The 27808-nt window shown below is 44.8% G+C and overlaps 1 protein-coding gene across 1 annotated transcript; it reads left to right on the plus strand.

Annotated features, from left to right (window-relative positions):
* The first annotated feature begins 8642 nt into the window (after positions 1-8642).
* Positions 8643-27808, plus strand: Erich5 (glutamate rich 5). Its single transcript, XM_052161523.1, has 3 exons — positions 8643-8849; positions 25339-26379; positions 27642-27808. The coding sequence occupies exons 1-3, from the start codon at positions 8789-8791 to the stop codon at positions 27806-27808; spliced, it is 1269 nt and encodes a 422-aa protein (XP_052017483.1). The 5' UTR covers positions 8643-8788.

Raw genomic sequence — 27808 nt, forward strand, 5'->3', positions numbered from 1 at the left:
CGATTCCCGGGCACAAGCGGAAGAGCACTCGCGAGAGTGGACTACGGCAGTTGGTTGCTATGGGGACCGGGTTAAAATGGAGGCTGGCCTGCTGCGTGGCCGGGCTGTGCCCTGCCTTTCTTGGCTTTTGTGCTGCTGCAGCAGGCTGAGACCGCGGAGAACGGGATCCCGATGGGGCCGCGTGTGAGGCGGCTGCGACCTGGCCTCTCCTGGGCCGGTCTCTGCGTCTGTTGCCTCGGGCGTGCTCCGGAGGACCCCGGGACTGCTTTACCGGCGACTGCTCCCCGCGAGCGGAGGCGTCTCTGACCACCCGCCGCTGATGTTTCTGCTTGCCGCTCCTACACACACACATACACACAATTTAAAACGAAAAAGACAAAAAAGGGCTGGAGAGATGGCTCAGCGGTAAAGAGCACTGACTACTCTTCCGAAGGTCCTATGTTCAGATCCCACATGGTGGCTCACAACCATCCGTAACGAGATCCGACGCCCTCTTCTGGTGTGTCTGAAGACAGCTGCCTCCAGAGCCCGCACGGTTGACTGGAGCAAGCAGAGGTCCTAAATTCAATTGCCAGCAACCACATGAAGGCTCACAACAGCTACAGTGTACTCATATGCATTAAATAAATAAATCTTAGAAAAAAGATCCAAACTCTGTGAGGTGGCTGAACGGGTAAATGCGCTTGCCGCTAAGCAGAGGAATGAGTTCCTAACTCCGGTGGTGGAAGGGCAGCGCCAACTCCAGCAGGCTGCTGTTCTCTGACCTGCGCTTGCATGCACACAGGCGTACACAGACGTAAATAGTCGCAATACGAATAATTTTAAAAATCATTTTGCTGCGAAACTTGGACCGTTGTATAAATGTAGCATTCAAGGAAAAAAGGGACTGAAAGCCTCTACTATTTATGCGCTAGCACCAACAAAAACTGGGGCTGTTGAGATTGCTCCATCAGTAAAGGGCTTAATCTGCAAGCGTGAGGACCTGAATTTTATGCCTAAACCTCCCCGCCACCCCAAGCCCCCTAAAGTCTGGCATAGTTGGGCTCGCTTGTAAATCCATTTCTGGAACAGATCCCAAGGCTAGCTAGCCAGCAAACCTAGCCTAATCCGTCAGCTCCAGGTCTCAGTGCGCCTGCGCCACCAAACATAAGCATAAAAAAGTAAAGCCAGGTTAGTAAGTACACTGTGTGGTGTGTTACTGTGCCCTGGAGGTTAGGAGAGGGAAGAACAACCCTGCCTCCCCTTAAAATAGTTTGGTGGTGGTGGTTGTTGTTTTGTTTTGTTTTTCGAGACAGGGTTTCTCTGTGTAGCCCTGGTTGCCCTGGAACTCACTCAGTAGACCAGGCTGGCCTCAAACTCAGAAATCTGCCTGCCTCTGCCTCCCAAGTGCTGGGATCACAGGCGTGTGCCACCACCGCCCGGTCAAACAGTAGTGTTTGATTATCATACTATTTGCTTTAACATTTAGGTGTAAAGTACTTAAGATGTTACAAATCCAGACATTTGTCTTCTATTAATTCAGTTTTGTAAACATAGTTATCGTTAAATGATTTAAATTCAAAGAAATAAGCCTAGATTGGAGCTGTGGCAATGCTCTAAAATGCCACCCTGCCCCCCCCCCCCCTTTTTTTAATCCTGTGCTTTTCTTTGCCGACCGGTTTTGTTTGTGGTTGTCATGTGATTATGAAATGGAATGTCCCCACTTTGTATTACAGTTCTCTTCAGGTACAGTTTGGGAGCGTTACGGGCCTCTTGTTCATATTAGACATTCAGGTGTGAATCTTCTGCCCGCCTTCCCCCATTCTCAAATATTCTTGGTAGATACTGAAAATGAACCATACTCTACCCTCAGAACTAATGTCATGCTAAGATATAGTGTAAGTCTAGCTGCTGTGTGAAGAAATTGTTATGGACATTATAAGTATTAATTCGAAATGCTGTGTACCAGGCCCTTCGTATTGCTGGTCCTGTATTGCTTTCAGCAGTGCTGGTGATGTATTTCACTTGGTAGACATTTGACTGCCATGCACAAAGTCCTGGATTTAACCCCAGTACCAACCAAAAACTGGGAGTAGTAATGCATGCTGTGTAGCCCCAGCATTGGTGCAGGGTGGGGTTGGGGGACAAGCTAGAACAGAAGCTCTAGTTCTAGGTCATCTTCCATTACACATCAAGTTCAAGGCCCTCCTGAGAGGATCAGTAAATAAAGAATATAATATCTCTTTACAACTTTAATATACTTTTGGTAAACTTTAACAACTTATGGTCATGAAATGTCATAGACCATATTAATATTTTTTGTAGAGGATAAAACGAGAAAAAAATGGAGGGTGGGGTGACAACCCCCCCCCCCGGGTTGTGTGTGTGTGTGTGTGTGTGTGTGTGTCTCGTTTCTTTAATCCCGCTCTTGACAAGCAGAGGAAAACAGATCTCTGTGAGTATGAGGCAGCCTCGGCCATTACACACAGAACTCTGTCTTAAAAAAAAAAAAAAAAAAAAAAAGCCGGGCAGTGGTGGCTCGTGCCTTTGATCCCAGCACTTGGGAGGGAGAGGCAGGCGGATTTCTGAGTTCGAGGCCAGCCTGGTCTACAGAGTGAGTTCCAGGACAGCTAGGGCTGCACAGAGAAACTCTGTCTTGAAAAAAATAAAATAAAATAAAAAAAAAAAAAAAAAAAAACAAAAAAAAAACAAAAACAAAAAAAAGGAAAAAAGAAAGTTATAGATCTCTAAATATAGATGAATTCTTTCAAAATAATCAGATTTACTACAACTTCCATTATAGAAAATCAAAATTCTTTCAGTAACTTTCCTGAAATGATTTTTGTCATTATACCTCATTTCCTGTCCTCACCATAAACATAGAATCACTTTTTCTGCAGATATCTTAACTATAGTATGATGAAATCCAATGGAACATCTTTAGAAAACTCAGCTGGCCAGATCATGTCTTTTATTTTCAGGTTAATTTCAGTAAAACATCTGCTGACGGTAAGTAGGGCATCTGCAAAAAGGAATTAGCAGCTACTGAATCCGGGTGGATGGCACACAGGTATTCATTGTCTGAGGCAGCATTCTGGTGCTTTCAAAATATCCATAAGAGCCTTGTGGCGTAGGAGCTGGGAGCTGGCTCAATGCGTAAGAGCACTGGCTGTATTCATAGGCTAAATAAATAAATAAATAAATCTTTGGACTGCAGAGATGGCTTAGTGGTTAAGAGCACTGGCTGTTCTTGCAGGTTCTGAGTTCAAGTCCCAGTACCCATATGGTGGCTCACAACCATCTACAGTGGAATCTGATGCCCTCTTTTGGCATGCAGGTTGTACATGGAGAGAGAGAACTCATATACATTAAATAAATTATAAAAGAGAGAGAGAGAGAGATCCAGGTGGTGGTAGCACAGGCCTCTAACCCCGACACTCGGGAGGCAGGGGGGCAGGAGCAGGTGAATCTCTGTTCTAAGTTCCAGGACAGCCAGGAACACAGAGAAACCTTGTCTTGAAAAAACAAACCTCCATACTAAATATATACTTCGAGAGGACTTTGCCATCCAGATGTTATTACCCCTGAATGCATCTTGGTATCTAGCATTTCATTGTGATTTTAAAAAGAATAACATAATTACCAGAGAAGAAACTTAACACAAAACTCTTTTTCCTTTATCAAAATTGTCACTCTAAGCTTCTGAAAAACAGAAACCAAGCACATACAGGTACCTACATTCATTGTGCTTCCTGGGGTTTGGGTTTTGTTGTTTTGTTTTTTTCTTGCTAAGAGAATTGAAAGTGACAGGCTGCATCTCCCTGTATCTTAGAGCACAAATAGTTCTAACAATTTCGTCCGATGGCTGTTGCTTCAGTGCACTGACTGTTGCTGTCCAGAGCCTATGGCGAGCACACTAATCAATGGCTACTTGATGTTCACAGTAATGGCATGCCTCGGTGCTTGTAGAACTCAGCCTTCAGCTGGGCTGTGGTGGCGCACGCCTTCAATCCCAGCACTTCGGAGGCAGAGGCAGGCCAATTTCTGAGTTCGAGGACAGCCTGGTCTACAGAGTGAGTTCCAGGACAGCCAGGGCTACACAGAGAAACCTGTTACCAAAAAAAAAAAAAAAAAAAGAACTCAGCCTTCATATTCTTGCCAGTGCAACTGTACATTAACCATGCTGATAAATATGCTGGAACGGAGGGACGATGAACCCAAGGAAACAGTCTCTAAAAACTTGGTGAATGGCCAGTGTGCACTTGTCCGAGCACCTAAGGGCCAGAGAGAGCAACAGCTGCCCAGTCCTCTCCCAGCCAACAGCCTACATGACTGGGAACTAGGAGCCAGCCAGAGTAATGCTTCCCCTTGGCTAATTCGACTTTATTTTGGCATTTTCTATGCAAGGCAGAATAAATTTTTATACCCATAGGTACAAAGAACCGATGTAAGAATACTTCCTTCCTGTGCCTATTATGGGAAGTGATGCTTTTGGAAACCAAAGTGCTGTCTCTGCACTCGGTCTTTGGGTTAGCACTCAGGAGGCGGAGGGATCTAGCCTAGTCTAAAAAGGGAGCTCCAGGACAGACAGGGCTGCCACACGGAGAAACCCTGTCTCAAAAAAATCAAAAAAGGAAAATAAGAAAAATCACAGTAGCAGTTCTGACCAGATAGTACAAAGCCAGTCATCTAATAAGAAAAGGGGTTTAGTGGTTGTTGAGGTCAGTCAGGCAGAGGCGTGCAATGTGTAGTCAGCAGGCTTACGTAGAAACAACAGAAAGAAGCCCAGTTAAGTAGAAAAGCAGTTTATTTTGCAGTTCAACAAATGAGCATGATAATCAGAGGTCAAGACCCAGGTCTGTGCCGACCAGGCACAGGAGAAACAGCATCATGTTTCTGGTTCAAAGCACAGGACAGGACCTCAGTCTTATTTTGGGTGGTGCCATGATTGGGTGCTTCGTTTACAACTCCGCCACTCTATAGGTTTGTCTGATTCTGGTTAGATACATGGAAAGACCAGTAAGTCATGTACAAACTAACCTGCTGCCATGCTTGCGTTATAATAAAGCGAGACCTCTGATAAGATACAATCTGGAATGGAATGTGTCAGGCAGGTAGGGTGTCTTGTTCTCATTTTCTCTTTTTGACATGGGGCCAGTCTTGCTATGCTGCCCAAGGTGATCTCAACATCCTGGGCCCAAGTGATGACCCCCATCCCTCAGGAGCCTGAATGTGGGGTTCGGTGGGGTGGTGTATTTACATCTGCAAAGGATGTCTAGTATCTTAATGACAGGACCACAGATGAGTGATACTGGCGAAGATGTGCTGGACAGGAATAGCAAGACTGATCCGGCATCCATTACAGTTACAAGCATCTGTTACCCAGGGATGCAGAGCTGGCTGGGCGGGTGCAGAGCTTGTCTCAAAGGCACGAGGACCAGCCAGAGTGCACATAAGTTGGAGTCCATGGTGTATGTATGATCCTGACACGCCCTCAGTTGAGATGGGAGGCAGAGATAGGAGGGTCCCAGGGAGCTTGTGGTGAACACAGTGGCAAACGAGAGTCTCTGTATCAAAGTTGCAAGTGAGGCTCAACACTGGAGGTTGTGCCAACCATTCCTGACCTGGGTTTAATCCCAGCACTCAGAACGCAGAGGCAGACAGATCCCTGTGAATTCCAGGCCAGCCTGGTCTATAGAGTTCCAGGATAGCTAGGGTTATACCCAGAGACCTTGTTTCAAAAAAACCAACCAAACAACCAAAACACTCTAACCTCCACATATGCACCATTCAATTATACAAACATGCACCCCCTCTCTCATACACACACACACACACACACACACACACACACACACACACACACACACACAGATCTCCTAAAAGCAATCCATTTTATCTTTTTCCAGAAGACTGCTAGATATCATTGGAGTATCATTTCAGAGACTTCATGTTTGTCATCACCTTTGCTGGGAAGTTGCACACTCAGCCAGGTAAACTCTGGAAAAAGGAAGAACAAGTTGTTGAGCCCAAGTCTGGCTTCTATCTCTGTTCCTATATCTAATTTATTCCTGTGCTGATTTGTGAATCAATGGAATGATTCCTGAAAACACTAATACTCTTTAAGTGCCTGGTTGTTATTGTTTGCCTAATTAAGAGCCTTCTCTGAAGATGAGAGAAGTCACCAAGGCTTAGTCAACAAATTATTCCTGAGGAAAGTTCAGGCATTTCCTAAAGCTGGTTGATTAGGAAAACAGAGAACCTAACTGAATCCTAGTTTAGCATAAAATGTACAGTGTAGGGAATTTAAGGTCAAATATTTACTTTTAGTTAATATGTAAAATTATATTTCTGTAAAATAAATTTTAAAAGCCTTTGCTAGCTAAATTAAAAGTGGCTTTTAGCCAGGTGGTGGTGGTGGCACACGCCTTTGTTCCCAGTACTTGGGAGGCAGAGGCAGGCGGATTTCTAAGTTCGAGGCTAGCCTGGTCTACAGAGTGAGTTCCAGGTTAACCAGGGCTACACAGAGAAACCCTGCCTTGAAAAAAACCAAAAAACAAACAAACAAAAAAAAGTGGCTTTTCTAAAGCTGGAGAGATGGCTCAGAGGTTAAGAGCACTGGCTATTCTCCCAGAGGTCAGGAGTTCAATTCCCAGCAACCACATGGTGGCTCACCACTATCTGTAATGAGATCTGATGCCCTATTCTGGTGTGTCTGAAGACAGTGATCATGTACATATAAATAAAATAACAATAACATAAAAATAAATCCTTTTCAAAATTTGACTTTTATTTATTTATTTATTTAGGTTTTTTGAGACAGGGTTTCTCTGTGTAGCCCTGGCTGTCCTGGAACTCACTCTGTAGACCAGGCTGGCCTCAAACTCAGAAATCCACCTGCCTCTGCCTCCCAAGTGCAGGCGAGCGCCACCATGCCCGGCCAACTTTTATTTTTAAAAACTTGTGAATAGAGTCGTCTATGCCATGAACTGTGTGTCTCTGCACCCAAATTGATATTATAAGATGGACCTCCCATCTTATAATATCTAATAATCTGTTTCTGTAAATAGGATTTTTAGGACATATTTCATGTTAAATGATGAGTCCCCAAACCAATAGTTCTATAGTCTTATAAAAGGGATTATTAAGACATAGACAATACAGAAGACATGTGGCAAGGAGAGCCATCTATCAGTCAAGGAAGAGAGCCTTAGAAGAAACCATCCTGTGTGTGGTTTCTAAATTCTAGAACAGTTAGCAAATAAATTTCTGTTGTTCAAGGAACTCAATCTATGATGTTTTGTTATAGCGCCCCTCAGCAAACTAATACAGATGATAATGAAGCACACTGAATAATTAAGTGGGTGATTTACTAGTGTAAATCACCAAGTGGAGGATAAGGGAAAGTGCTTCCTTAAAGTAAAATGCCAATTAACAAATGTAAAAGGAACAATATGAGTAGACAGTCACCATTCCATAACGGTAATAACTAATCCAAGTTAGAGATGAGAGGATAAAAGTAGCTATAATGGTTTGATGGGAAACATTTACTTAGCCTAACAGTGTCGCCCCTTAAACTACAAAGCAGTAGCGACTCCACAGGGGAGAAACCCGGTAAACATTAACTTCCTACTCTCAGGGCACTCTGGTGTGGACGATTCCTTAGGAATGAGTGGGAATCACTATGGTCAAACTTCGTCACGTAAGAACAATCTTGAACAAATCAAACAGAACCAAAGCAAAAAATATTCGATAAGACAGCCTGTTCTGAACGTTAAGGCCGCTGCAGACAAAGCAAGGGGCTGGTGTGGCGCAGCACTTGAGGGCACTGGCAGTTCTTCCCGACGACCCAGGGTAGATTTCCAGCCCCCACAGATGGTCATAACCATCTGCAGCTCTAGTTCCAGAGACTCCAACGCCCTCTTCTGGTCTCTGTGGGCACCATGTACACACGTGATACCAGACCATTCAGACATAAAACTTAAAGATCTGGAATGATAGTGCACAGCTTTAGTCTCAGCGCTCAAGAGGCAGAGGCAGGTGGACCTCTTTGAATTCGAGGCCAGACTGGTCTACATAGTGAGTTCCAGGGCAGCCAGAACTATGTATGGACCCCCATCTCAAATAAGAAAAAAAAATAGTAATTTTAAAAATTAATTAAAAAGACAAAGCATGATTAGGGGAACTAGGTGGAAGCAAACAAAACAGAAGCAGGACAGCAGAGTGATAAGTGTAGCTCTGGATGCACCAAGAGCATGGAGCTGACGGTGGCGGGCAGGTCTAGCAGTGTGGTATTCGTTGTTGAACTTCTTTGTGGTAACTATTTGAGTTATGTAAGAGGATAAAGCTGTCACGGCACATCTAGTCTACCAATCAATTGCCTCTGGCTGCAGCCGCCGCCTCCCTTCCCTAGCTATTTAGGGCCGATTGTTCACACTATCCCTCCCAGCACTTCGCTCTTGTCCCCCATCTCCTTTCCGGAGCTTTTCCCCATTTCCCTTCCCGGCGTCCTCCGCCACCGTGCAGCTGGTTCCTCGGATTTAATTGTCCCTGCTCTCTCTTGCCTGCTGGTCCTCCCGCTGTCTGGCACTCTGCTCACTCCGGCTTTATCCACCTGTGCGTCTCTCGCTTGTCCCTCCAGGTGCGCACCCCGCAGTCAGAGCTCCACCAGGCGTGCGCCCTGAGCTCTTGGGAAAGCAAGATCGCATAGTTGGAGAAACTTCAGCCGCTAGGTTTGCTGTGAGCATCGCATCCACGTCCCGCGACCAACACCCGTGTGGGGCTGGGCCAGGTAACTGAGTTTTGAGCGATGGGCTGCTCCAGCAGCGCCCTCAACAAGGCGGGCGACAGCAGCAGATTCGGCAGCGGAGGTGAGCAAGGGACCCACACCGCACCGATACTGGGGGACTCCGTGTGCTGGCTGCCCCCAGATCCAGAGGGTGCGGCCCTGGCCCAGCCTCGCCAGCAAGGGGAGAGCTACTTGTCGTGGGAGGAGAGCGCAGCTGGGAGGGTGTCTCGGAGAGCTGCGTCCGCTGTTGGGATTGCGGGGTGCCCATCCGGGTGCGCCCACCGTGTGTACCCGCTCAGGACGTCGGGGCCAAGAGCTGAGTGCAGCCTTGCCTGGTGGGAGCGAGGGTTCTTGGTGCTAACTTACTAACTGAACTAGCTCCGCCGTCCCTCTTCACCATGCAGGTGAGGAACATCCCACTGAAAGTCCCAGTTTGCTCTCCTGGGGACGGTTCTGCATTGCCAGAGGACAAGATGCAGAGAACACCCATGCGCATTCCCTGCACGGAATAGGTTCCTCCTGAGTTTTGAGAGATCACAAACACTTCCCCCTGGCCTCGATTTATATATTCTTGAGGCATATTGTGTATGATGAAAGGTGAATATCACTGATTATTGTTAAGAAATTCAGTCAGCACATTTTGACCATCTGTGTACACTAAGTGTATACAGATGCTGGAGAGGAATATAAACACGTACAATGATAGTGATATTATCACTATCATTCTGACAGTGATAAATACTGTAGAATGAATAGACGTAGATCAGTGGACTAGAGCAGGACTGGGTTTTACAGTCAGTAGATTATAGTAGTTCTTAGATTATAAATCGCTAGTGTTTTGGACCTGGGCATAATGTTGAGTGCATTCCTTTGAGTTATAGTCTTTGTCAAGGCACAATGTTTTAGGGGGAATTTTACTTTTTTTTTGTATTGGTTTTTTTGTTATTTTCAAGACAGGGTTTCTCTGTATAGCCCTGGCTGTCCTGGAACTCACTCTGTAGACCAGGCTGGCCTCGAACTCAGAAATCCGCCTGCCTCTGCCTCCCAAGTGCTGGAATTAAAGGCGTGCGCCACCAGGACAGCCAGGGCTACACAGAGAAACCCTGTTTCAGGAAAAACAAAAGTAAAAAAACTAACAAATAAACAAATAATACCTTTTTGCCGGTGTTACCGCAGAAGCAGCAGTTTTTGGTTGTTTTGTTTTCAGGCAGAGAACACAAGACTATCACTCATGATAATTCAGAACTTAGCCCATATGCCCTTCTGAGAAATGTGTTTGCTGCTATTTTTTGTGCTGTGAGCGTTGAGATTTCTACCTTCCATAGATACGTGGGGGAAGTAGACAAAAATCAAAGCCGTACGTGCAAATGACTCAAACCCTTTGTCAATGACAATATAAAGACACGGAGAGTCTGGTTAAAGCACAGTGTCTGCTGACTCCACCGACTTGTACCACGACTTCGGAACCCTCTTATCTCAGCGACCTCCATTAAGGCCAGTACAGTTAGAAACTGTCTTCATGTTTCATGTCTCATTTTATGAAATCAGATGGATCTTGCCTTCATCCATGATAATTCATGAGAATTTATGACAAACATGAAAAAGTGATGTTTTCAGGAGATAATATCACAGCTTCTCTCATCACCTGTCAGTGGTGTCCTGGCTTAAAAAGCAGAGACCTTGGTTAGAGAGAGTATAGCTCAGTGATAGTCATGTAAGCAGTATGCCCAAGGTTCAGCGCACACGCACATGTGCACACACACACACACACACACACACACACACACACACACACACGCACACACGCACATGCGCATACACACGCACACACATACATACACACCCCAGGGATGTAACTCAAGGGAGGAATGGCAAATGTATGTAATCAATAGAATGGGGGATAAACCCTCCATTCTCTCATTTAGAAGGCATTTGATCACTATATTAATGATTCATACAAGTTAAGTTCTCATTTTTTAATCCTTGATTTCTTTGCATAAATGTTGTTCGGAAAGAAATGTTAAATACTTGCCAACACCCTGGAGCGTATAGGAAGTTGATTGGCATGCACTATAAATGCTTGGAACACGTAATGAATCAACCAACAGGTGTCTTGCCTCTGAGCCTCCATAGGACAATACCCTGGTAATCGAATACTGTTGTATGCTCAGCATTTCAACTTTGTGATCTTAGAGGCCTGATAAATAATTCATTACTCTCTGTACAGCTTAAAATTTCTTTAAATTCTAGATATAAGCCAAGTCTGTGTATGTGTGCTTTTAGTTAAAAAAAAAAAAAACAGTCCACATTTGTTAAATGCCTGTGATATGCATCCATTCAGTGCATGCTCCAGTGCCTAACAATATTTAGTATGTAATAGGCTCTTGGTGAAAAATGGAATCTTCACACTGGTGAACAGTTCTAGTCAGCAGAAGTACAGGATCATGAAGGAATGGCAGTTAGTCTAAAACGGCATCAGACTGTGAAAGGCTCCCAAACATCACTTCTTGCCAGAGAGATTATTCTTAAATCAGATACACCTGCACGCTGCCCTCCACCAAATGTTAATGGTGGTGCAGCCCTTTACTCCTAGCACTTGGGAGGCAGAGACTGGTGGATCTCTGTAAATTGGAGGCCAGTTTGTCCTACAGGGTGAGTTCCAGGACAGCCAGGGCTACACACAAAGGAATCCTGTCTTGGGAAAACAAAAGCACAAAAATAAACAAATCCCCCAAACCTTTTTGGGGGGGTGGCTATTTTTTTTTAAAAAAGACAAAGTCTCAGCTGGGCAATGGTGGCATATGCCTTTAATCCCAGCACTTGAGAGGCAGAGGCAGGTGGATTTCTGAGTTCGAGGCCAGCCTGGTCTACAGAGTGAGTTCCAGGACACCCAGGGCTATACAGAGAAACCCTGTCTTGAAAAAACAAAACAGAACAAAACAAAACAAAGCAAACAAACAAAGACGAAGTCTCACCTTTAGCCCTGGCTGGCCAGGGAGTGCTGGCTGCCTCACCACCATGCCCAGCTTCAGATCTCCCAAATCTTACACACACGGGACCTTTCACTTCCACTGGGACAGTTGCCCTGCTTAAGGTCCCTATTGCTGTGGTAAGCATCATGACTAAAAGCTACTCAGGAAGGAAATATCACACTTCACCACTGAGGGAAGTTAGGGTGGAACTCTCGGTAGGAACTTAGTGGCAGGAACTGAAACAGGACCCACAAAGAGTGATGCTGGGGGCTTGCTCCCTGTGGTTTGCTCAGCCTGCGTTCTTATAGATCCTCTGCCCAGGGATGGCCACGCCCACGGGGAGCTGAACCTACCCACATCAGCAATCCTCCCACAGGCTTGCCCACAGGTTAATTAGTGGCGTTTCCTCAGTTGAGGTTTCTTCATCCCATATGCCTCTAGGTTGTGTCAAGTTGTAAAACAAACAAAAAAACAAACAAAATCTACCCAGGACAACTGCTAAGAACAAATTGTCAGGACAGTATTTTTCCTTTACTGCAGCTAAACAACAGCAACATTCAACAAACTATTTTATCTGCAGGCCATGTGGGAGGGGTCTAACACTTTTAAAAGGAGCTATGTTTATTTTGTTTTATGTTTTAGTGTTTCACCTGCTTGTATGTATGTGGATCATGCACATGCAACACCCAAGGAGGTCAGAAGAGAGCATTTGATTCCCGGGAAGTGGACTTACAGATACTTATGAGCCACCATGTTGGTGCCGGGAACTGAACCTGGGTCTTCTGTAAGACTAACCTATTCTCCAGCCTCTCTGGGAAGTGTTTTAAAGAAGCCACATTTGACAATATAGGAAGTACCGTCAAATTCTGACCAACATTTCCTAAGTGCTCACCTTGCAAGCAGTATACCATGCCTTGAGCCTCCTACACAGTCTCAAACAACAGAGATGACAGGAACTCATATTGGATTTCACCTCTAATATTTTCATTTTCATTGAACACAGCAAATGATACATTTTATTCATGAGTACTACCTTGGAGAACGAAACCCCTATCTCACAGCGACACAGGAGTAGACTGATGGCTGTGAGTAGCAGTAGACAGAGGGATGGAAAAATGCCAGCCAAAGAGTATGGCGCTGCAGTTATGAAAGACGATTAAGTCCAGAGATATAAACACCACAATGACAGGAGTCGATCTAGGTGATGTCATACGTAAAAAAGAAGATGGAGAATCCACATAAGTATTTTGAAACATTATGGTGCTGGTGAGATGGCTCAGTGGGTAAAGCAACTACCTGACAGGCCTGTGTCCCATCCCCAGAGCCCATGTCAAGGTAGAAAGAGAGAGCTGAGTCAGAAAGCTGACCTCTGACCTCTGTACATGCGTGATGATACAGTGAAGTCCACATCATGAGCCAGGCATGGTGGGGCATGCCTTTAATCCCAGCAGAGGTAGGCAGATCTTTGAGTTTGGGAATAGCCTAGTCTACTGACAGAGTTCCAGGACAGCCTGGGCTACACAGAGAAACCCTGTCTTGAAAACCAGAGAGAGAGAGAGAGAGAGAGAGAGAGAGAGTGAGTTGGTGTTGGTAATTATCTGTTGAACAGGTCACTTCATTTAACCCTGACGATAATGCCGTAACTAAAAATTATGCTTATTTCTACTTTAAAGAGAGGTACAAATAATTTACTGCAAGTCAGGGCCACCAAGGCTTGAAGTAGGGCTTTGGACACAGGTTTTTGAGCCAGTTTGTGCTAACTGTAATTTCGTGTTTTTGTGTCAGATCACTCTGGACCCCCATTAGGTATGTGGTCACTCTGGAAACAACAGAAGAAATACACTAAAAAGTACTTGTTCTCATACCTAGGTGTTATGCAGATATATAACATATTATATATTATTTATAAATATGTAATGGTTACATAATGATATGATATATCACACTGTTGTATAAATGCCATATAATTTATATTGCATACTAGTATATTATACTATATATTACTATTATATAATCATAATAAATTAATATATTTCCTTGGTTGTTTCCATAGCAAATAAATATGTACTTAATGGGGATTTAGAGTGATTTGAGGCATACAATATAAATATATTACAAGCAAAATACCTATTATAATTCCTAAGACTCGGGAAAATAGAAATATTTGGTTTTAATTTTAAACACGTTTTAAAAGTGACATGTGCATGTGAGTATCAGTGCCTGTGGCATTGGATCAGTGGTTGTTAGCCACGGATGTGAGTGCTGGAAACAGAACTCTCAGCATGGGCTCTTTACTCCTGAGCTATCTCTCTGACTTTCCCACCTATCTCTTTTGAGATAATTCTCTAGCTGGATCTAAAGATCACTGGACTGGGCTGGCTGGCCAGAGAGCTTCAGAGATCTGTCTGTCTGGAGCTTCAATTCTGAGATTATAGGTGCCATCCCTGGGTGGTTCCGGGGATCTGAACTCAGGTCCTTGTGCTTGCCTGGTAGACACAGAAGATCCTATTTTCTAGGCTCAAATGTAAATCAGTCAGCTGATACTGGTTAGATAGCTAATAGGAGGCATGGGAATAAGCGATTCCAGCAATGGTGGGTGGATATTTGCTGGGACTCAGTTCCCTGCCTACCCGTAGGTCTGTCCATCACCTCTGAAGCCAGTGCACACGTGTGTGCCTTGGAGACAGAAGAGAATGGCCTCTGGCTGCTCCAGGCTTAGAACAGGCCCAGATTTGCTACAGTAGCATTTGCATTTTATTTAGAAAACTGTGAGGAGAAGCTTTTGTTTGGGGAAGAAAGGATAACTAGGCACAGGTTGGAATGTCTTGAGTTTATTGGAGTGAATTCTAAGCACTATAGCCATTTGTGGTCTAATGGACTCTGAGCATGAGGCTTGTAGCCACCGCACAGGCTCTAATGTCTCCAAGGCCTCTCCGGCTTCTTCCCCACGCCACCAGCTCCCTGCTGACACTTGAGTAATGACTGCTTCACCGTTCTTTCCTGATTAAATGCCACACCTTCCTGCCAGGGCTCTCCACCCCTGTGGTTTACAGTTTAAGCACCAATGTGGACAAAATAAATACAGGGTAATTATTGATGACTCCATTGCTAGGTTAATGTGTACATTTCCACTGGCAGCTATAATCATCTGTTTGTTCTGACTGGAACTTTCACTGCTGCTTGTAGTCTGTTTCCGAGGTAATCAGGGAGGTTTGAATTTCACATGGTAAGAGATCGGTCTTTGTAAAGGTCTTTGTCCAGCCTGCAACTAATATTTTCTTTATTTTTTAAGATTTATTTAGTATATGTAAGTACACCGTAGCTGTCTTCAGACACTCCAGAAGAAGGGGTCTGATCTCGTTATTGATGGTTGTGAGCCACCGTGTGGTTGCTGGGATTTGAACTCAGGACCATTGGAAGAGCAGCCAGTGCTCTTAACTGCTGAACCATCTCTCCAGTCCCCAATTAATACTATCACACAGTGACTCTTCAATCTTTTTGTTTGTTTGGTTGGTTTTTTTTTTGAGACAGGGTTTCTCTGTGTAGCCCTGGCTGTCCTGGAACCCACTCTGTACACCAGGCTGGCCTCGAACTCAGAAATCTGCCTACCTCTGCTCCTAGAGTGCTGAGATTACAGGCGTGTGCCACCACCGCCCGGCACGTGACTCTTCAATCTTAATCAGATTATTGTTGCATTGTTATTGAAGGGCATCTCTAAAGTTAACATTAATTCATACAGTTTTTTTATTCCATTCAGATACTATATGAATGGGATTTCTTTTCCGTGTGCTGGAAGTCTCTGGATTAAGTTTTGAATGCTCAAAATGCCTTTGGCATGGGCCTAGGCGTTACACACCGCTACTTAGATAAAATGTAGGGAATGCAGATGTATGGCTCAAAATGGGAAGTGTTTGAAAAAGGTGTATACGGAAATTACCCTCCCCAGCCTGTATCACTGTGTTGTCCCATTATTTGGTGTTTTGTTGGTGATATGTTTTGTTTTGTTTAACACTCTCCCTCCGCAGCTCAGGCTAGCCATGTTCACCATGTAGCCATGCTGCCTTCCTGAGGCCTCAGCTCTCTAAGAGCTGAGATTACAGGCACGCCATCCCTACAAAGGCGGGGCTTGGGCTTTGCTTTTGTTTGCTTTTCAGTTGCTTCTTTTTGTTTATTTTCCCTTGAGTTTTGTTTTTATTTTTCATTTTTGGTTATTTTTTCCTTTTATTGAAAATAGATCTTTTTTTTTTTTTAAGAGACAGAGTTTCTCTGTGTAGCCCTAGCTGTCCTGGAACTCACTCTGTAGACCAGGCTGGCCTTGAACTCAGAAAGCCGCCTGCCTCTGCCTCCCAAGTGCTGCCTTTATTATCCTGATTATGGCCTCCCCTCCATCCCCTCCTCCCACCTCCCTCCTATCTGGATCCATCCCTTTCTGTCTCTCATTAGAAAACAAACATGCTTCTAAGGGATAATAAGATAAAACAAAACGCCACTTATCAGAAGAGGACAAAACAAACAGAAGGAAAGAACCCAAGAAAAGACACAAGAAACAGACATGGATGCAGAGAGCCACTCTTTCACACACTCAGAAAGTCATAATGTCTGCGCAAAGAATCTGCAGGGTAAGCAGACAGAAAAAAATATAAATAAAATAAAAATAAACAAGATTTCTTTTTTTTGAAAAAGGGAAAAGTTCTGACAAGACATTATGAAACAAGGAACCTCTAAAGATGCCCTGAGATCATTTTCTGTTGGCATCTACTGCTGGGTATGCAGCCTACCCTTAAGAGTAGTTTGTTTCTATGTAAATCTCCCATGGAGAAAACTGAATTTTTATTTGCAAGCACTTATCAATTGGAAACAGCTTCTGGGTGAGGGGTGGGGCATGTGTCTGCTTCCCTCAGCTCTAGGACCCCATCTCCATGTAGAGCCATGCAGGCCCTGGTTTTGAGACAGGATCACACTATGTAGGCCAGGTTGGTGATCACCCTGACTGGAATTGTAAACGTATACCACTACACACAGCTGAGAGTTTGTTTGTTTGTTTGTTTGTTTGTTTTAATGCATTTCAGATATTCTTTTCTTGGCTTTGCTTGTAAAACATAGTGTATCTATCTATACTGTTCCATTTCTTTTTCAAGTCTGACAAGATGGAAGCACTGTTATCCCTTCTATACCTGCAAAATAATCTGTTGTGTGACTTATTTGGCTAGTCCCCTACTGGGGGCCATTTAATCTCTCTCCAGTCTTTCCTTTTGTGAACAAGGTTGTGGTAAATTCCTTTGTGCATACATCATTTTGAATGTGTGCAAGCATACCTGCAGACAGTTCTTAGAAGTGGCTTTACTAGGTCGAAGGGGTGCATGTTTATAATTTTGATAGAAAATGGCCTAAATGCCTCTATGACAGTGGCATAAGTTTACAACCTCAATACCGAGTCTTTCTCACAACAGAAATCTTTCAGACACTTACACAGCCACATCAATGCAAGAGAAGGCAAGGTGCAGGAAAGAGGCCAACTGCTTGATTCCAACTTCATTTTGTGCTTTTAGTACCCAGAGAGGTCTTAAAGAGCAAACGTGAGTACCAAATATACGTGGAAAACTAACGCTATGTGGGGAGGAGTGACTTGCCAGATTATTGGATGCACTGAGCTACGGCTTAAGCCTGTGTGTGACCCCAAAGCTCCCGTTTAGCTGGCAGCGCCCAGTTCACCTGCAGTCTAGCCCTGCATACATGTGTGTTTGGCCATATCACAACCTTAAATGTAGGAAAAGTGGAGTCAGTAACTATGAAGAGTGAATGGAAAATGGGTGGATTATCTGGAGTCTGTGAAGATAGGAGGACTTCTCAGAAAAGCAGAACAAGAGTGGGGATTCTAGAGATGACAGACAAGGGGAGGGGGCTCCAGTGTGCAGTGCGAGGCTGGGGCTGCGAAGAGTCTCTCAGGTTCGTAGGCAGGCAAACAGTAAAACAAAGCTTCGTTGTGTAACATGAGCTTCTTTCTGCAAGTCCGGCTTGTCCAAGCTCAGAAGCAGTTCCGTTTCTGTGTTAATGTTTTACCACATCAAGTCTGAAAAGATATCATAGCACCTAGGAGGTTTGCTCAAAGCCTTTCCAATATGTGGTAAAAAGCATCAAACTGAGATCTGGTATGTGTGCGTGTTGGTACTACTGGGTCATAACTATTTTTTCTTTAATTTATTTGCTTCCATCCCAATATCTGCACCCCTCCCACAAACCCCTTCTTCTCCATTCCCCCCTTCTTTCTGCTTTGAGAATGGGGAGCTCCTCCCCCCCATCCTGGCACATCAAGTTTCTGCAGGACTAGGTACATCCTCTCCCCTGAGGCCAGACAAGGCAGCCCAGACAAGGCAGCCCAGTTAGGGGAAAGGGATCCAAAGGCAGGCAACAGATTCAGGGACAGTCCTGCTCCAGTTGTTGGGGGACTCGCATGAAGACCAAGCTACAGATCTGCTACACATGTGTGTGTGTGTTGGGGGTGCTAGGTCCAGCCTATGTCCAGGTTAGTTAGTTGACTGCTGGTTTTCCTGTGGAGTTCCTAACCCCTTTGGGTCCCTCAATCCTTCCCCAAGTCTTCCCTAAGACGCACTGAGCTCCATTTAATGTTTGACTGTGGGTCTCTGCATCTGCTTCTGTCAGCTGCTAGGTGGAGCCTCTCAGAATTATGCTAAGCATAATTGTTTTTTTAAGCAAAATACTAGAATTCAGTATTGACCAATGAGTGTAAATGTTTCCCAAGTGCTGCATGACCTCAGAGACTTTGGAAATTACCTTCTTTGACTCTCACCTGGGAATTTCCTTAAAGTTGTAGAGTGTACTTTGGAAGAGTATTGCATTCTTACATATAAATCAAAAGTTACCTAACTTTTGCCTCTAAGAATGAAGTTTTTTTAATGACCCTAGGGATCCAGTAGAAAAGGGGAAGGAAGGATTGCAGGAGTAAGAGGGGTCAAGAGACACCACAAGAAAGCCCACAGAATCAACCAACCTGGGCTCACAGAGGCTCACAGAGTCACTCCATGGGTGGACTGCCCTTTTCTGACGAGAAACTGAGGAGGAGTGGGTGGAGTTAGGGCTGGGGGGCAGAGAGGAAGTAGAGGAGGGACTGGGAGGAGAGGAGAGAAAAGAAACTCTTCAGTCAGAATGTAAAATAGTAATAATTGTAATAATGAAAAACATTTTAAATGCCCCTAGGAATTAAACTCTGCAAAGGTGAAACTTGCCAGTGTGTTTTACCGTGTCTGTCTATGTTGTGCGTCTGCTTCTCAGTCTGTAGGGATGAACGATTTAACAGTGTGCTGGTGATTCTTCAGCCCTCGGGAAATAGGGTGACAACAGCCCGAGTTCTTAGTGAGCAGCTTCCTTCTTTTGTCTTAGTGTGTGTGCCAGGACACAAAAGACGGCAGTGGTGTGTGCCAGCCCTGGCACCTCCATTTCCCCCTCTCTGCTCTGACTGACCTTCTGTGGTCAGCTTCCCTAAACCAATAAAGACGCAGGCTGCGCGTCCCTGTTAAGATCTTATCTTTGCCCATTCTTCCCTATAGTCGTAAGAATGATAATGGATTTTTAAATTTTTTTTTGTCTATAAGCTGATTTTCTTGTCTTTTTATATTTTCCCATTTCTCTGGTAAAAATTACATAGTTTCTTTTGGTTAATCCCTTTTCTTTTTATAGATTATTGGTTATAGGAAGCTTTGGTTGTCTGTGCACTTTGTGGGAGAGAGGCACACATGTTTCTGTTTGCGTATATGTTTCAACATAGTGAGAGATGGCACAGGTCGATGATTGAGAATATAGGTTTTGGAGCCTGGAGACACAGCTCAGGGGTTACGAGCATGTACTGCTCTTGAAGAGCATCTAGATTCAGTCCCCAGAACCCCTGTGGGATGCTCACACCTGTAACTCCAGCCCCAGAGCTCTGGTACCCTTTTCGAGTTGCCTTGGGCACTACACTCATGAACACACCCCCCACCCCCACCCATTATAGATACAGAATTTTTAAATTAGGGGCTGGAGAGACAGCTCAGCACCAACTGCTCTTCCAGATGGCCCACATTCAGTTCCCAGCATATATATGGTGGCTCACAATTGTAATCCAGTTCCAGGAATCCAACAGCTTCTTCTAGCCTGCAAAGGCACTGCAAGTTATATGCACATTACCCAGCCCCCCCCCCCCCGCCCCGCATAATAAAAATAATTCTTTAAAAAATAAAAATGTATATATATATAAGAATGTAGGTGAGCTGGGCATAGTGGTACCCACACTTAATCCCAGCATTCTGGAGGCAGAGGCAGGTATGTCTCTGTGTTGGAAGCCAGGCTGATCTACATAATGAGTCTCAGGCTAGCCAGGACTACATAGAGAGACCCTGTCTGAAACAAAACAAACAAAACAAGAATGTAGGTTCTGCAGGTGTGGAGCAGGTACATAGTTGTAATCCCAACATTAGGAAGATGTAGACAAAAGAATAAAAGTCCCTGTTTTCAATAATGGAAAGAAAAGAAAGAATGGGTCTATGAATGGACTGGCTGGGCTCAGACCACTTATTAATTGTGTTACGTTGAACCAGTCACTCCTTTTTCTTTGCCTCATGGCTAATAGTGATGTCTACTTCCTGAAGTTGTTCTGAGGAATCATCCAGTTGACATATAGAGTGCATCTAGAGAGAGATTAAATACTACCCAAGGCAGGGGTGGCAAACTGGGCTGTGGGGAAATGCAGCCCACTTCTTGATTTGTAAGTCAAGTTTCAGTGGAATACAGACCTAAACATTCATCATGCATTGTCTATGGCTGCTTTCTCAGTAAAGCAAGATGGGAAATCTTGTACTAAAATGTCTAACAGGTAGTTAGAAAACATTGATTTTTCCCAATTAACTAATTAATTTATTCACTTTACATCCCAGTCACTGCCCCTGCCCCCTTACATAATACCCCCAACACTGGTTTTTAAATTTAACCTCTATAGGTCTTTTTAGTTAATATGTTGTTCAATTACATAAAATATTGCTTAAGTTCACCTCTGCTCAAAATGAGGCCCCTGTTACAATCTACTGGTAGATATAGCACATCACACTTTGGGGTGGAATTGGAGTCATGGTAGCAGGACAACACATTCACACACTGTGCGGAAGGAGGGCAGGGAAGGGTACACCCACCCAGAGTAGCTCCCTGGCATTGCTGGGATGGGCATAGTCTTCCCAGAACAAGACTGGGAAGAAAGCCGGGAAAGGACGAGTACAGTGGACCACTCTGTTGGGCAGACTCATACTGTACCACTATTTTCCAAAGTAGTCTAATAGTAGATTTTTGTGACTATGCTTATGAGACAGAAGGTACCATGACCTGAGAGGGAAGGCCTCTCTGTAGAAGAATTAAAGTAAAAGTTCTCAGAACCTCCACAGCAGTGGCACAGAATACCCCGAGAGCATTTCCTTGGAATACTGTAGAAATCTATGAAGATTGGCTGAGGCCTTCAGGGTCCTGTGTGGCTTAGCATAGGAAATATTGACCTCAAATGTTTCTTCTTGCTGGGTAGGAAGTTTTCATTCCTAATCAGGGCAATGAACTTGATTGAAAAGCTTCTACCATAATGTGAATTTCAGGTATGTTAGCTGTGGTTCTAATCCTTCTAGCAATGTGGCCTGGTATTTCGTTTCTTTGTGTGCCTATCACAACCCTACTTGCAACAAGGGTTCTGTTGGTTCAGCTGTCACAACACATTTGTGCAGGGGCCAGTTTAGAACAGAGATAATGAGTGTCAGGGGATTAGGCCCAGAGCAGGATGACACAGAGGGCGCAGAAAGCAGACACATCTTTAACCAGTTCTGGGTGTGGCATCAGTGCATCTTCCCTCAGCATTACTACAGAATGATGCGGACTAGGCACTGCCTTCAGGCTGGGGCACCAGACGACATGCACTGTCTTGGTTGCCTTAATGATGGGGCTCTTGTGCAGGCTATGCAGATGCTTGGGTGCCAGGTACTGTACGAATACCAAGTTGTGATTGGTGAGGAAGGAGGTATTGTTAGAATTTCCCTACAGACAGCGAGCCCTAAGATAGCAGGGAAAAGCCAGCCCTTCCTTGCAGCCTGCTACAATCCCCATGCCCGGCCGGGCCTGGTCCAGAGCCTGCCCGTGACGGATGCTGAAGAAGACTTCATAGAAAATGAAGTCTCTTCCCCCATTTCCCTTTCTGCCGCCACCTTGCCCTTTTCTCTCTCAATAAACCTCAGGTGGAACTTTAAAAAAAAAGAAAAGAAAGAAAATGAAATTGAAGCCACAAGTGGAATGAAACAAATTTTATGTGTAATTTGAAAATCTTTTTTCGAGACAGGGTTTCTCTGTGTAGCCCTGGCTGTCCTGGAACTCACTCTGTAGACCAGGCTGGCCTCAAACTCAGAAATCCACCTGCCTCTGCCTCCCAAGTGCTGGAATCATTTTTATTCTTTTCAATTATGCATGTGGATATGTGACTGTGTGGGGATGGCAGTGAGTGTAGCTGTCTGCAGAGGCGTCGGGCTTTGGAGCTGGAGTTGCAGGTGGTTTGTGAGCCACCTGTGGTGCTAGGGATCAAGTTGTGTCCTGAAAAGAAACAACATGCTCTCTGAGCCATCTCTGTTTTGTTTCTGTTTTTGTTTTGGGGGGCGGGGGTGTTGTTGTTTTTTCTGTGTAGAAGTTACCAGTAGCACGTTTTGAGGTCGGTCAAGTTTGATCATTGTTGCTGCCACTGTGACTATAGTTCCATTCTCCATCCCTGATTATGCGTCCGCGCCCACGTTGAGGATGCTACACTTTGATAGGTCAGTATTGACAACTCCGCGTTCAAGGGACTGTGTACAAAGCTCTCTCATGCCGCAAGCCATTCTTTCTGTGCAATGGTCGAAGAATAGATCTAAGTAGTAAAGAGTAACAGTTGTATTTAAGCTCATTAGGTTCCTCAGGATGAACGCTGATTTAATTCAGATACTGTCCAGGTTACTTAACCCTAGCCTTGTACTCTGGATTAACAGGTGCTTCTGATAATCTTATTCAGCAAACTGAGTAAAAGCTACACATTTAACTTTTTGTGAAGTGTATTTGATGTTAAAAATTCTACATAAAAACCCGTACTTGTGTTTTGGGTGTGGCTGCACCTCCCCTCCCTCTGGAAGGGTGACACCTTAGGGACACACCCAGCTGCCACAGGTGGGTGAACTCGGTGTGCTTCGTTTCACTCACAGTACTAATCACCATAGTAACTATTTAATCAGGAACTGTCACTGGGCAAACATCTGTGATTAATACCGTAATGTACTGCCATGCTCACTCCTGAAGGCAGTTCCTGCCAGGACAGCCTTGTGTGGGAACAAAGTGAGTTGTTTTATCATGATGGGGTTCTCTCTGGTCCTGAGAAAGCACAGTCTTTATGTAGCCTCTCTCGCTATTGTTTTGAAAGTTTCATTCATGCTGAACGAGGTAGGGAAGGGAGAGGAAGAGAGACCTCTTTGGTTTGGTCATGAGCCCTTAACACTGACAGCCTGTACCTGGCTGCTCAGGAAATTGTTACTGTTGTGCTTTCTCCTCGCTGGTCCTTCCTGTGAGAATCACACTCAATCTGTAGAGCAAGGTGGAGAGACATATGATCTCTCTGTCTCTCTGTGCACCCCACCCCACCCCATCCCTGCACTCTCTTTTTGCCTTTATGCCAAAACCACCCTTTTCTAGACACAGGCAACATGCATTTCTGGTCAAGATCTGGCTGTTCCCCAGATGTTGCCTCCCTAGTCACAACCTACACCTGCCTCCACCACATGCATCAGGTAAAACTATGCAGGTCTTTTTCTCTTTCAACCCAAATCTTTTACCCATATTTTCTGTCTCCAGGATCCACACAATTACTAGATGGTAGCCAAGATTCTCCCTCATACAGTCATGAAATCCAGCTTTTATCCCTCCTTTCTGGGCCCTAGAGCACTAAACTAAGCCCCTACCCCTAAGAAGGAGGCTTTTCAAAAATCCGTATCTGATCTACCCTTTCCCAGGTTTAGTGTTTTTCCACATTATTTTATTATGTTAAAATTAGCAGGTTGGGGGAGTATTGTTGATATGTTGATGATATATCCTACACATTTGCCATGACATTTCAACAAGATTTGTACATGTGTGCACCCACAAACACACCACAGCAATCAGCAATCTAGATTGGGACAGTTTCTGTTTTCCAAATGTTTCCTCATGCCTCATGCCTCCTGTCCTAGCCTGTCCTGTCCAGGCCGCAAACATCGCTCTGCTATGTCTATCACTGACAAGCAGCCTGGGACATTTTCTAGTTTATTAAAAAATGTGATCATACAGTATATGTTCTGTCTTCTTTCATGAACTTTTTGAAATTTAATTTTAAAAATTAGTGAATTATCCGGCTGTTGCCCTTATCAATTGCTATTTGTATTTGTTTGAATCAGGTCCCACTGTGGAGCCTTGGCTGGCCTGGAACTCATTATGCAGGTTGGCTTCAAACTTGTGATCCTCCTGCCTCTGTCTCCTGACTGTTGAGATTCCAGGTGTGTGTTATTATGTTTGGTGTAACATTCCACTGTGTGAATATACTCCACTATGCCCATTAATCTTCTAATGAAAATGTAACATTTACGGATACATTTTCCTACTCTTTTCTCCTAGCAAAATAAGAGACAAATGCCTTGCTCTATTGCCTTTATGTGCATTGACTTTGGTGCTGGTAACTGAGCTCAGGGTCTTGTGTAGTCTAAACACATGCAATACTTTTGAGCTGTGCTCTACTCCACAACTTTTTACTATGGCCTTGTTCACACCTCTTGTTCTTCATGCTTCACGCTGAGCTCACCAGCGCCACCTACAGGCTCCTCCTCGATCTAACTCCAGCCTTGAACTCCAGCTATGCTTCTGGAAACCTCCAGACCTCTGTGTGCATTCTTTGGGAACTACAAAAAAGCTGTTCCATACAGTTTAGTGCTTGCCAGACCTCTCCCCACTGTGTACCTGAACGCTCACAGTGCTTCACATGCTTCTGTCATACCAGAGGGCGTGGTTTTTCACGTTTGCTCAGAAATTGCCTTTAGACATTAGTTGGGTGTTTAATTAGAAAAAGAATTCTTTTCCACACATTAAAGTGTCTGTGGAGGTGAGGTCAGCCTGAGCACACGGCCTTCATTTTGTGTTCTCTATATTATGACAAGAGACTACATGATCATCAGTACACAATTACTAAACGGAAAAATGGTACCAGTGTGTAAAGGGAAGGGGGGGTCATCCCAAGAACCCCACATGGGAAGCTGAATGGTCTGAGAGAGGGTGAGAGGGAGAGTAACATGTTCTTGTGATAAGTTAGTATATGGGACAGACGCCTTGGCAGGGTGCACAGGAGTAAGCCAGGTTAGAGGACTTTAATGCTTAAGGTGAGCAGTTTGGGCTGATGGTATTAAAGGGCTATGATCTGAGAGAGGGTTATTGTTTAATTGAACCATTAAATCTACTTGGTATCAATTAACTTTCCCACGATAGCTAAATAACAATTCTGTTCTCTCTTTTCTACTTATTTTTCAACCAAATGGTCAAAAGTACCTTCAAATGAGAATTCTCCCACTGCAGAACAAAACAAGTTCTGTGTAGCCCAACCTAAACCATGTACACCAGGAGAAGCTGCCTTTCATGGCAATGCACAAAGGCAAAGCCATCCTTCCCTAGAGAGGCCCAAGGCTTCAGTGGTGCCTACAGCCAATGGTGTTCAATCCTACCACCAACCATCCCTGGCAAATGATGAGACCCCTGGAAAGGAAGCCACAGATCACTCAAGACCCACAAAGAAGATTGAGCCTCTAGTGCAAGGGGGAGAATGTGAGCTATTTCAGCCAGGAGGCAAAGACGACACGCTGGGAACTGAGGAAGGAAAGAAAGACACAGAAGCAAGGACAGAGGTCCAGTCTCTAAAGGGAAATGCTGAGACTGAGCCTCTGAGGATGTCGTCAGAGAGGGACCCTCCTGGAGCAGAGGAAGACACCAAACTTCCACAGCCCGGAACGATGACGTTTCTACAAACAGCCAAGAACATTCTGCCTCTGGAAATAGCTCAGGAGCTGCCACCTGAAGAACCAATGGGAAAGGACACGCAGCCCCAGATTCTAGAAGCCACTCCCAAAGAGAACAGTGCTCCAGAAATACTGGAAGGATATCAGTTTGTGGGAAAAGTTGAGCAAAAGGAACATCAAGAGATCCCAAGAGAGGACAAGGCATTCCAACTTCTAGAAACTATTCCCAAAGAGAACCGCTCTCCAGAGATAGCAGAAGGGAGCCAATCTGCAGAAACCAGTGAAAAGCAGCCACGTTCAGAAGCACAAGGTGAAGCTGAGCAGCCCCAAGTTCTAGGGAGAGTTCTCAAAGACAATGAAACGCCACAGCTGCCAGACAGAAGCCAGCCGGTGCCAACTCCTGTAATGGACAAGTCACCCTGTATAGCTACTGATGGTCTCAGAAACGCCCATGAGTCTCAGCCTCAGGTAACAGGGGGAAACAGGGTACAGTTGGCTGGAACTGGAGAGGCAGCAGCAAAGGTGGAAATGTCCAGAGAAATCCGCCCTGAGAAAGACGAGCAACACATTGAAGGTAAGTGGAGGCCAGCCACGGCCTGACTACTAGGGTGGGCTCCAAGGAGGTGGAGGCCAGCTGTGGGCCAGAGGTGCTGGCACAGGGCTGCTAACATCTCTGTTGGGTGGTTGAAGTTGACTTGACCCAAACGCAGAAGACTTTTGTTTAGTTGGGAAACATTCTGTCACAGCTCCCAGCAAATCATTTCTAAAACACAAGCTGTGTCAAAATTTTAAAATGTTACTTATTAGTAGTGTCTCTGCCTGGATGCCCATGTCCATGTGGGTGTGTACGAGGGTGCACACGTGTGCAAGCCAGAGGTCGACATCAGGTGTCTTCCTTGATTGTTCTCCCTCCTGCTTCTGTTTGCGGCAGTCTTGCAATCCGTAGCATGTTGTGCAATCCGTAGCATGTTGCTTTAGTTGTAACTAACTGAATGATGAATCATCTGGCTCAGGCGTTCTAGGACTGACTGGTTTTACTGCATTACAGACGTGCTCTGTTATAACCAGCTTCTTACATAGGTGCCGGGTATCTCAGCTTAGATCCTCAAGTTTGTGTTATGAGTACTCTTATTCACTAAGGCATCTCTTCATTCCCAGACAAAACTCTTCAAAAACTTCTGTTTCTTAGGGAATTTTGTATCTTGGCATTACAAGCAGGCCAGGACCCAGGGAGGTTAAGTGACACGACATTGGCCTCTCTGCAGCTCTGGTAATGAGAATGCTGACATTATAGCACAGGAGAAACCTACTGTGTTGACCTAGAGGGAAAAATTGGTCCCCAGTAGGATTATATGAGTTCAGTATGTCTTAGTCAGGGTTATTATTGCTGTAATGAAATACCCTGACCAAAAGCAAGTTGGGGAGAAAAAGAGTTTATTTATTTGGCTTACATTTTTGAACTATAGCCCACCATTGAAGGAAGTCAGGACAGGAACTCAAGCAGGGCAGAACCTGGAGGCAGGAGCTGATGCAGAGGCCATGGAAGGTACTGCTTACTGACTTATTCCTCATGGCTCGCTCACCAGGATGCTTTCTTATAGAGCCCGGGACCACCAACCCAGGGATGGCATCACCTACAATGGGCTGGGCCCTCCCCCATTGGTCACTAATTAAGAAAATGCATGGAACTGTATCTTCCGGAAGCATTTTCTCAACTGAAGCTCCCTCCTTTTAAATAATGCTCAATTGTGTCAGGTGGAAAAAAAAAAAACTAGCCAGGGCACACAGCTAAGCAAGTGTCTCTCATTATCTCTCATTATCTGTTGCTTTTTCTAGGCGAGACAGGAGAAAAGGTGGAAGCAGAGATGAAAGAGGAGAAAGAGAGTGAAGAAGCAGAAACCAAAGAAAAAGACACGGGAGAAGCTGTGGATCCTGGAGCAGCAAGGGCCGGCGACAGAGGGCTTAGTGCGCACAGTGCTACACCCGAGGGAAGGGATATTTGA

Source organism: Apodemus sylvaticus, chromosome 17, assembly GCF_947179515.1.
Source record: "Apodemus sylvaticus chromosome 17, mApoSyl1.1, whole genome shotgun sequence".
In the NCBI taxonomy this organism is placed as follows: Eukaryota; Metazoa; Chordata; class Mammalia; order Rodentia; family Muridae; genus Apodemus; species Apodemus sylvaticus.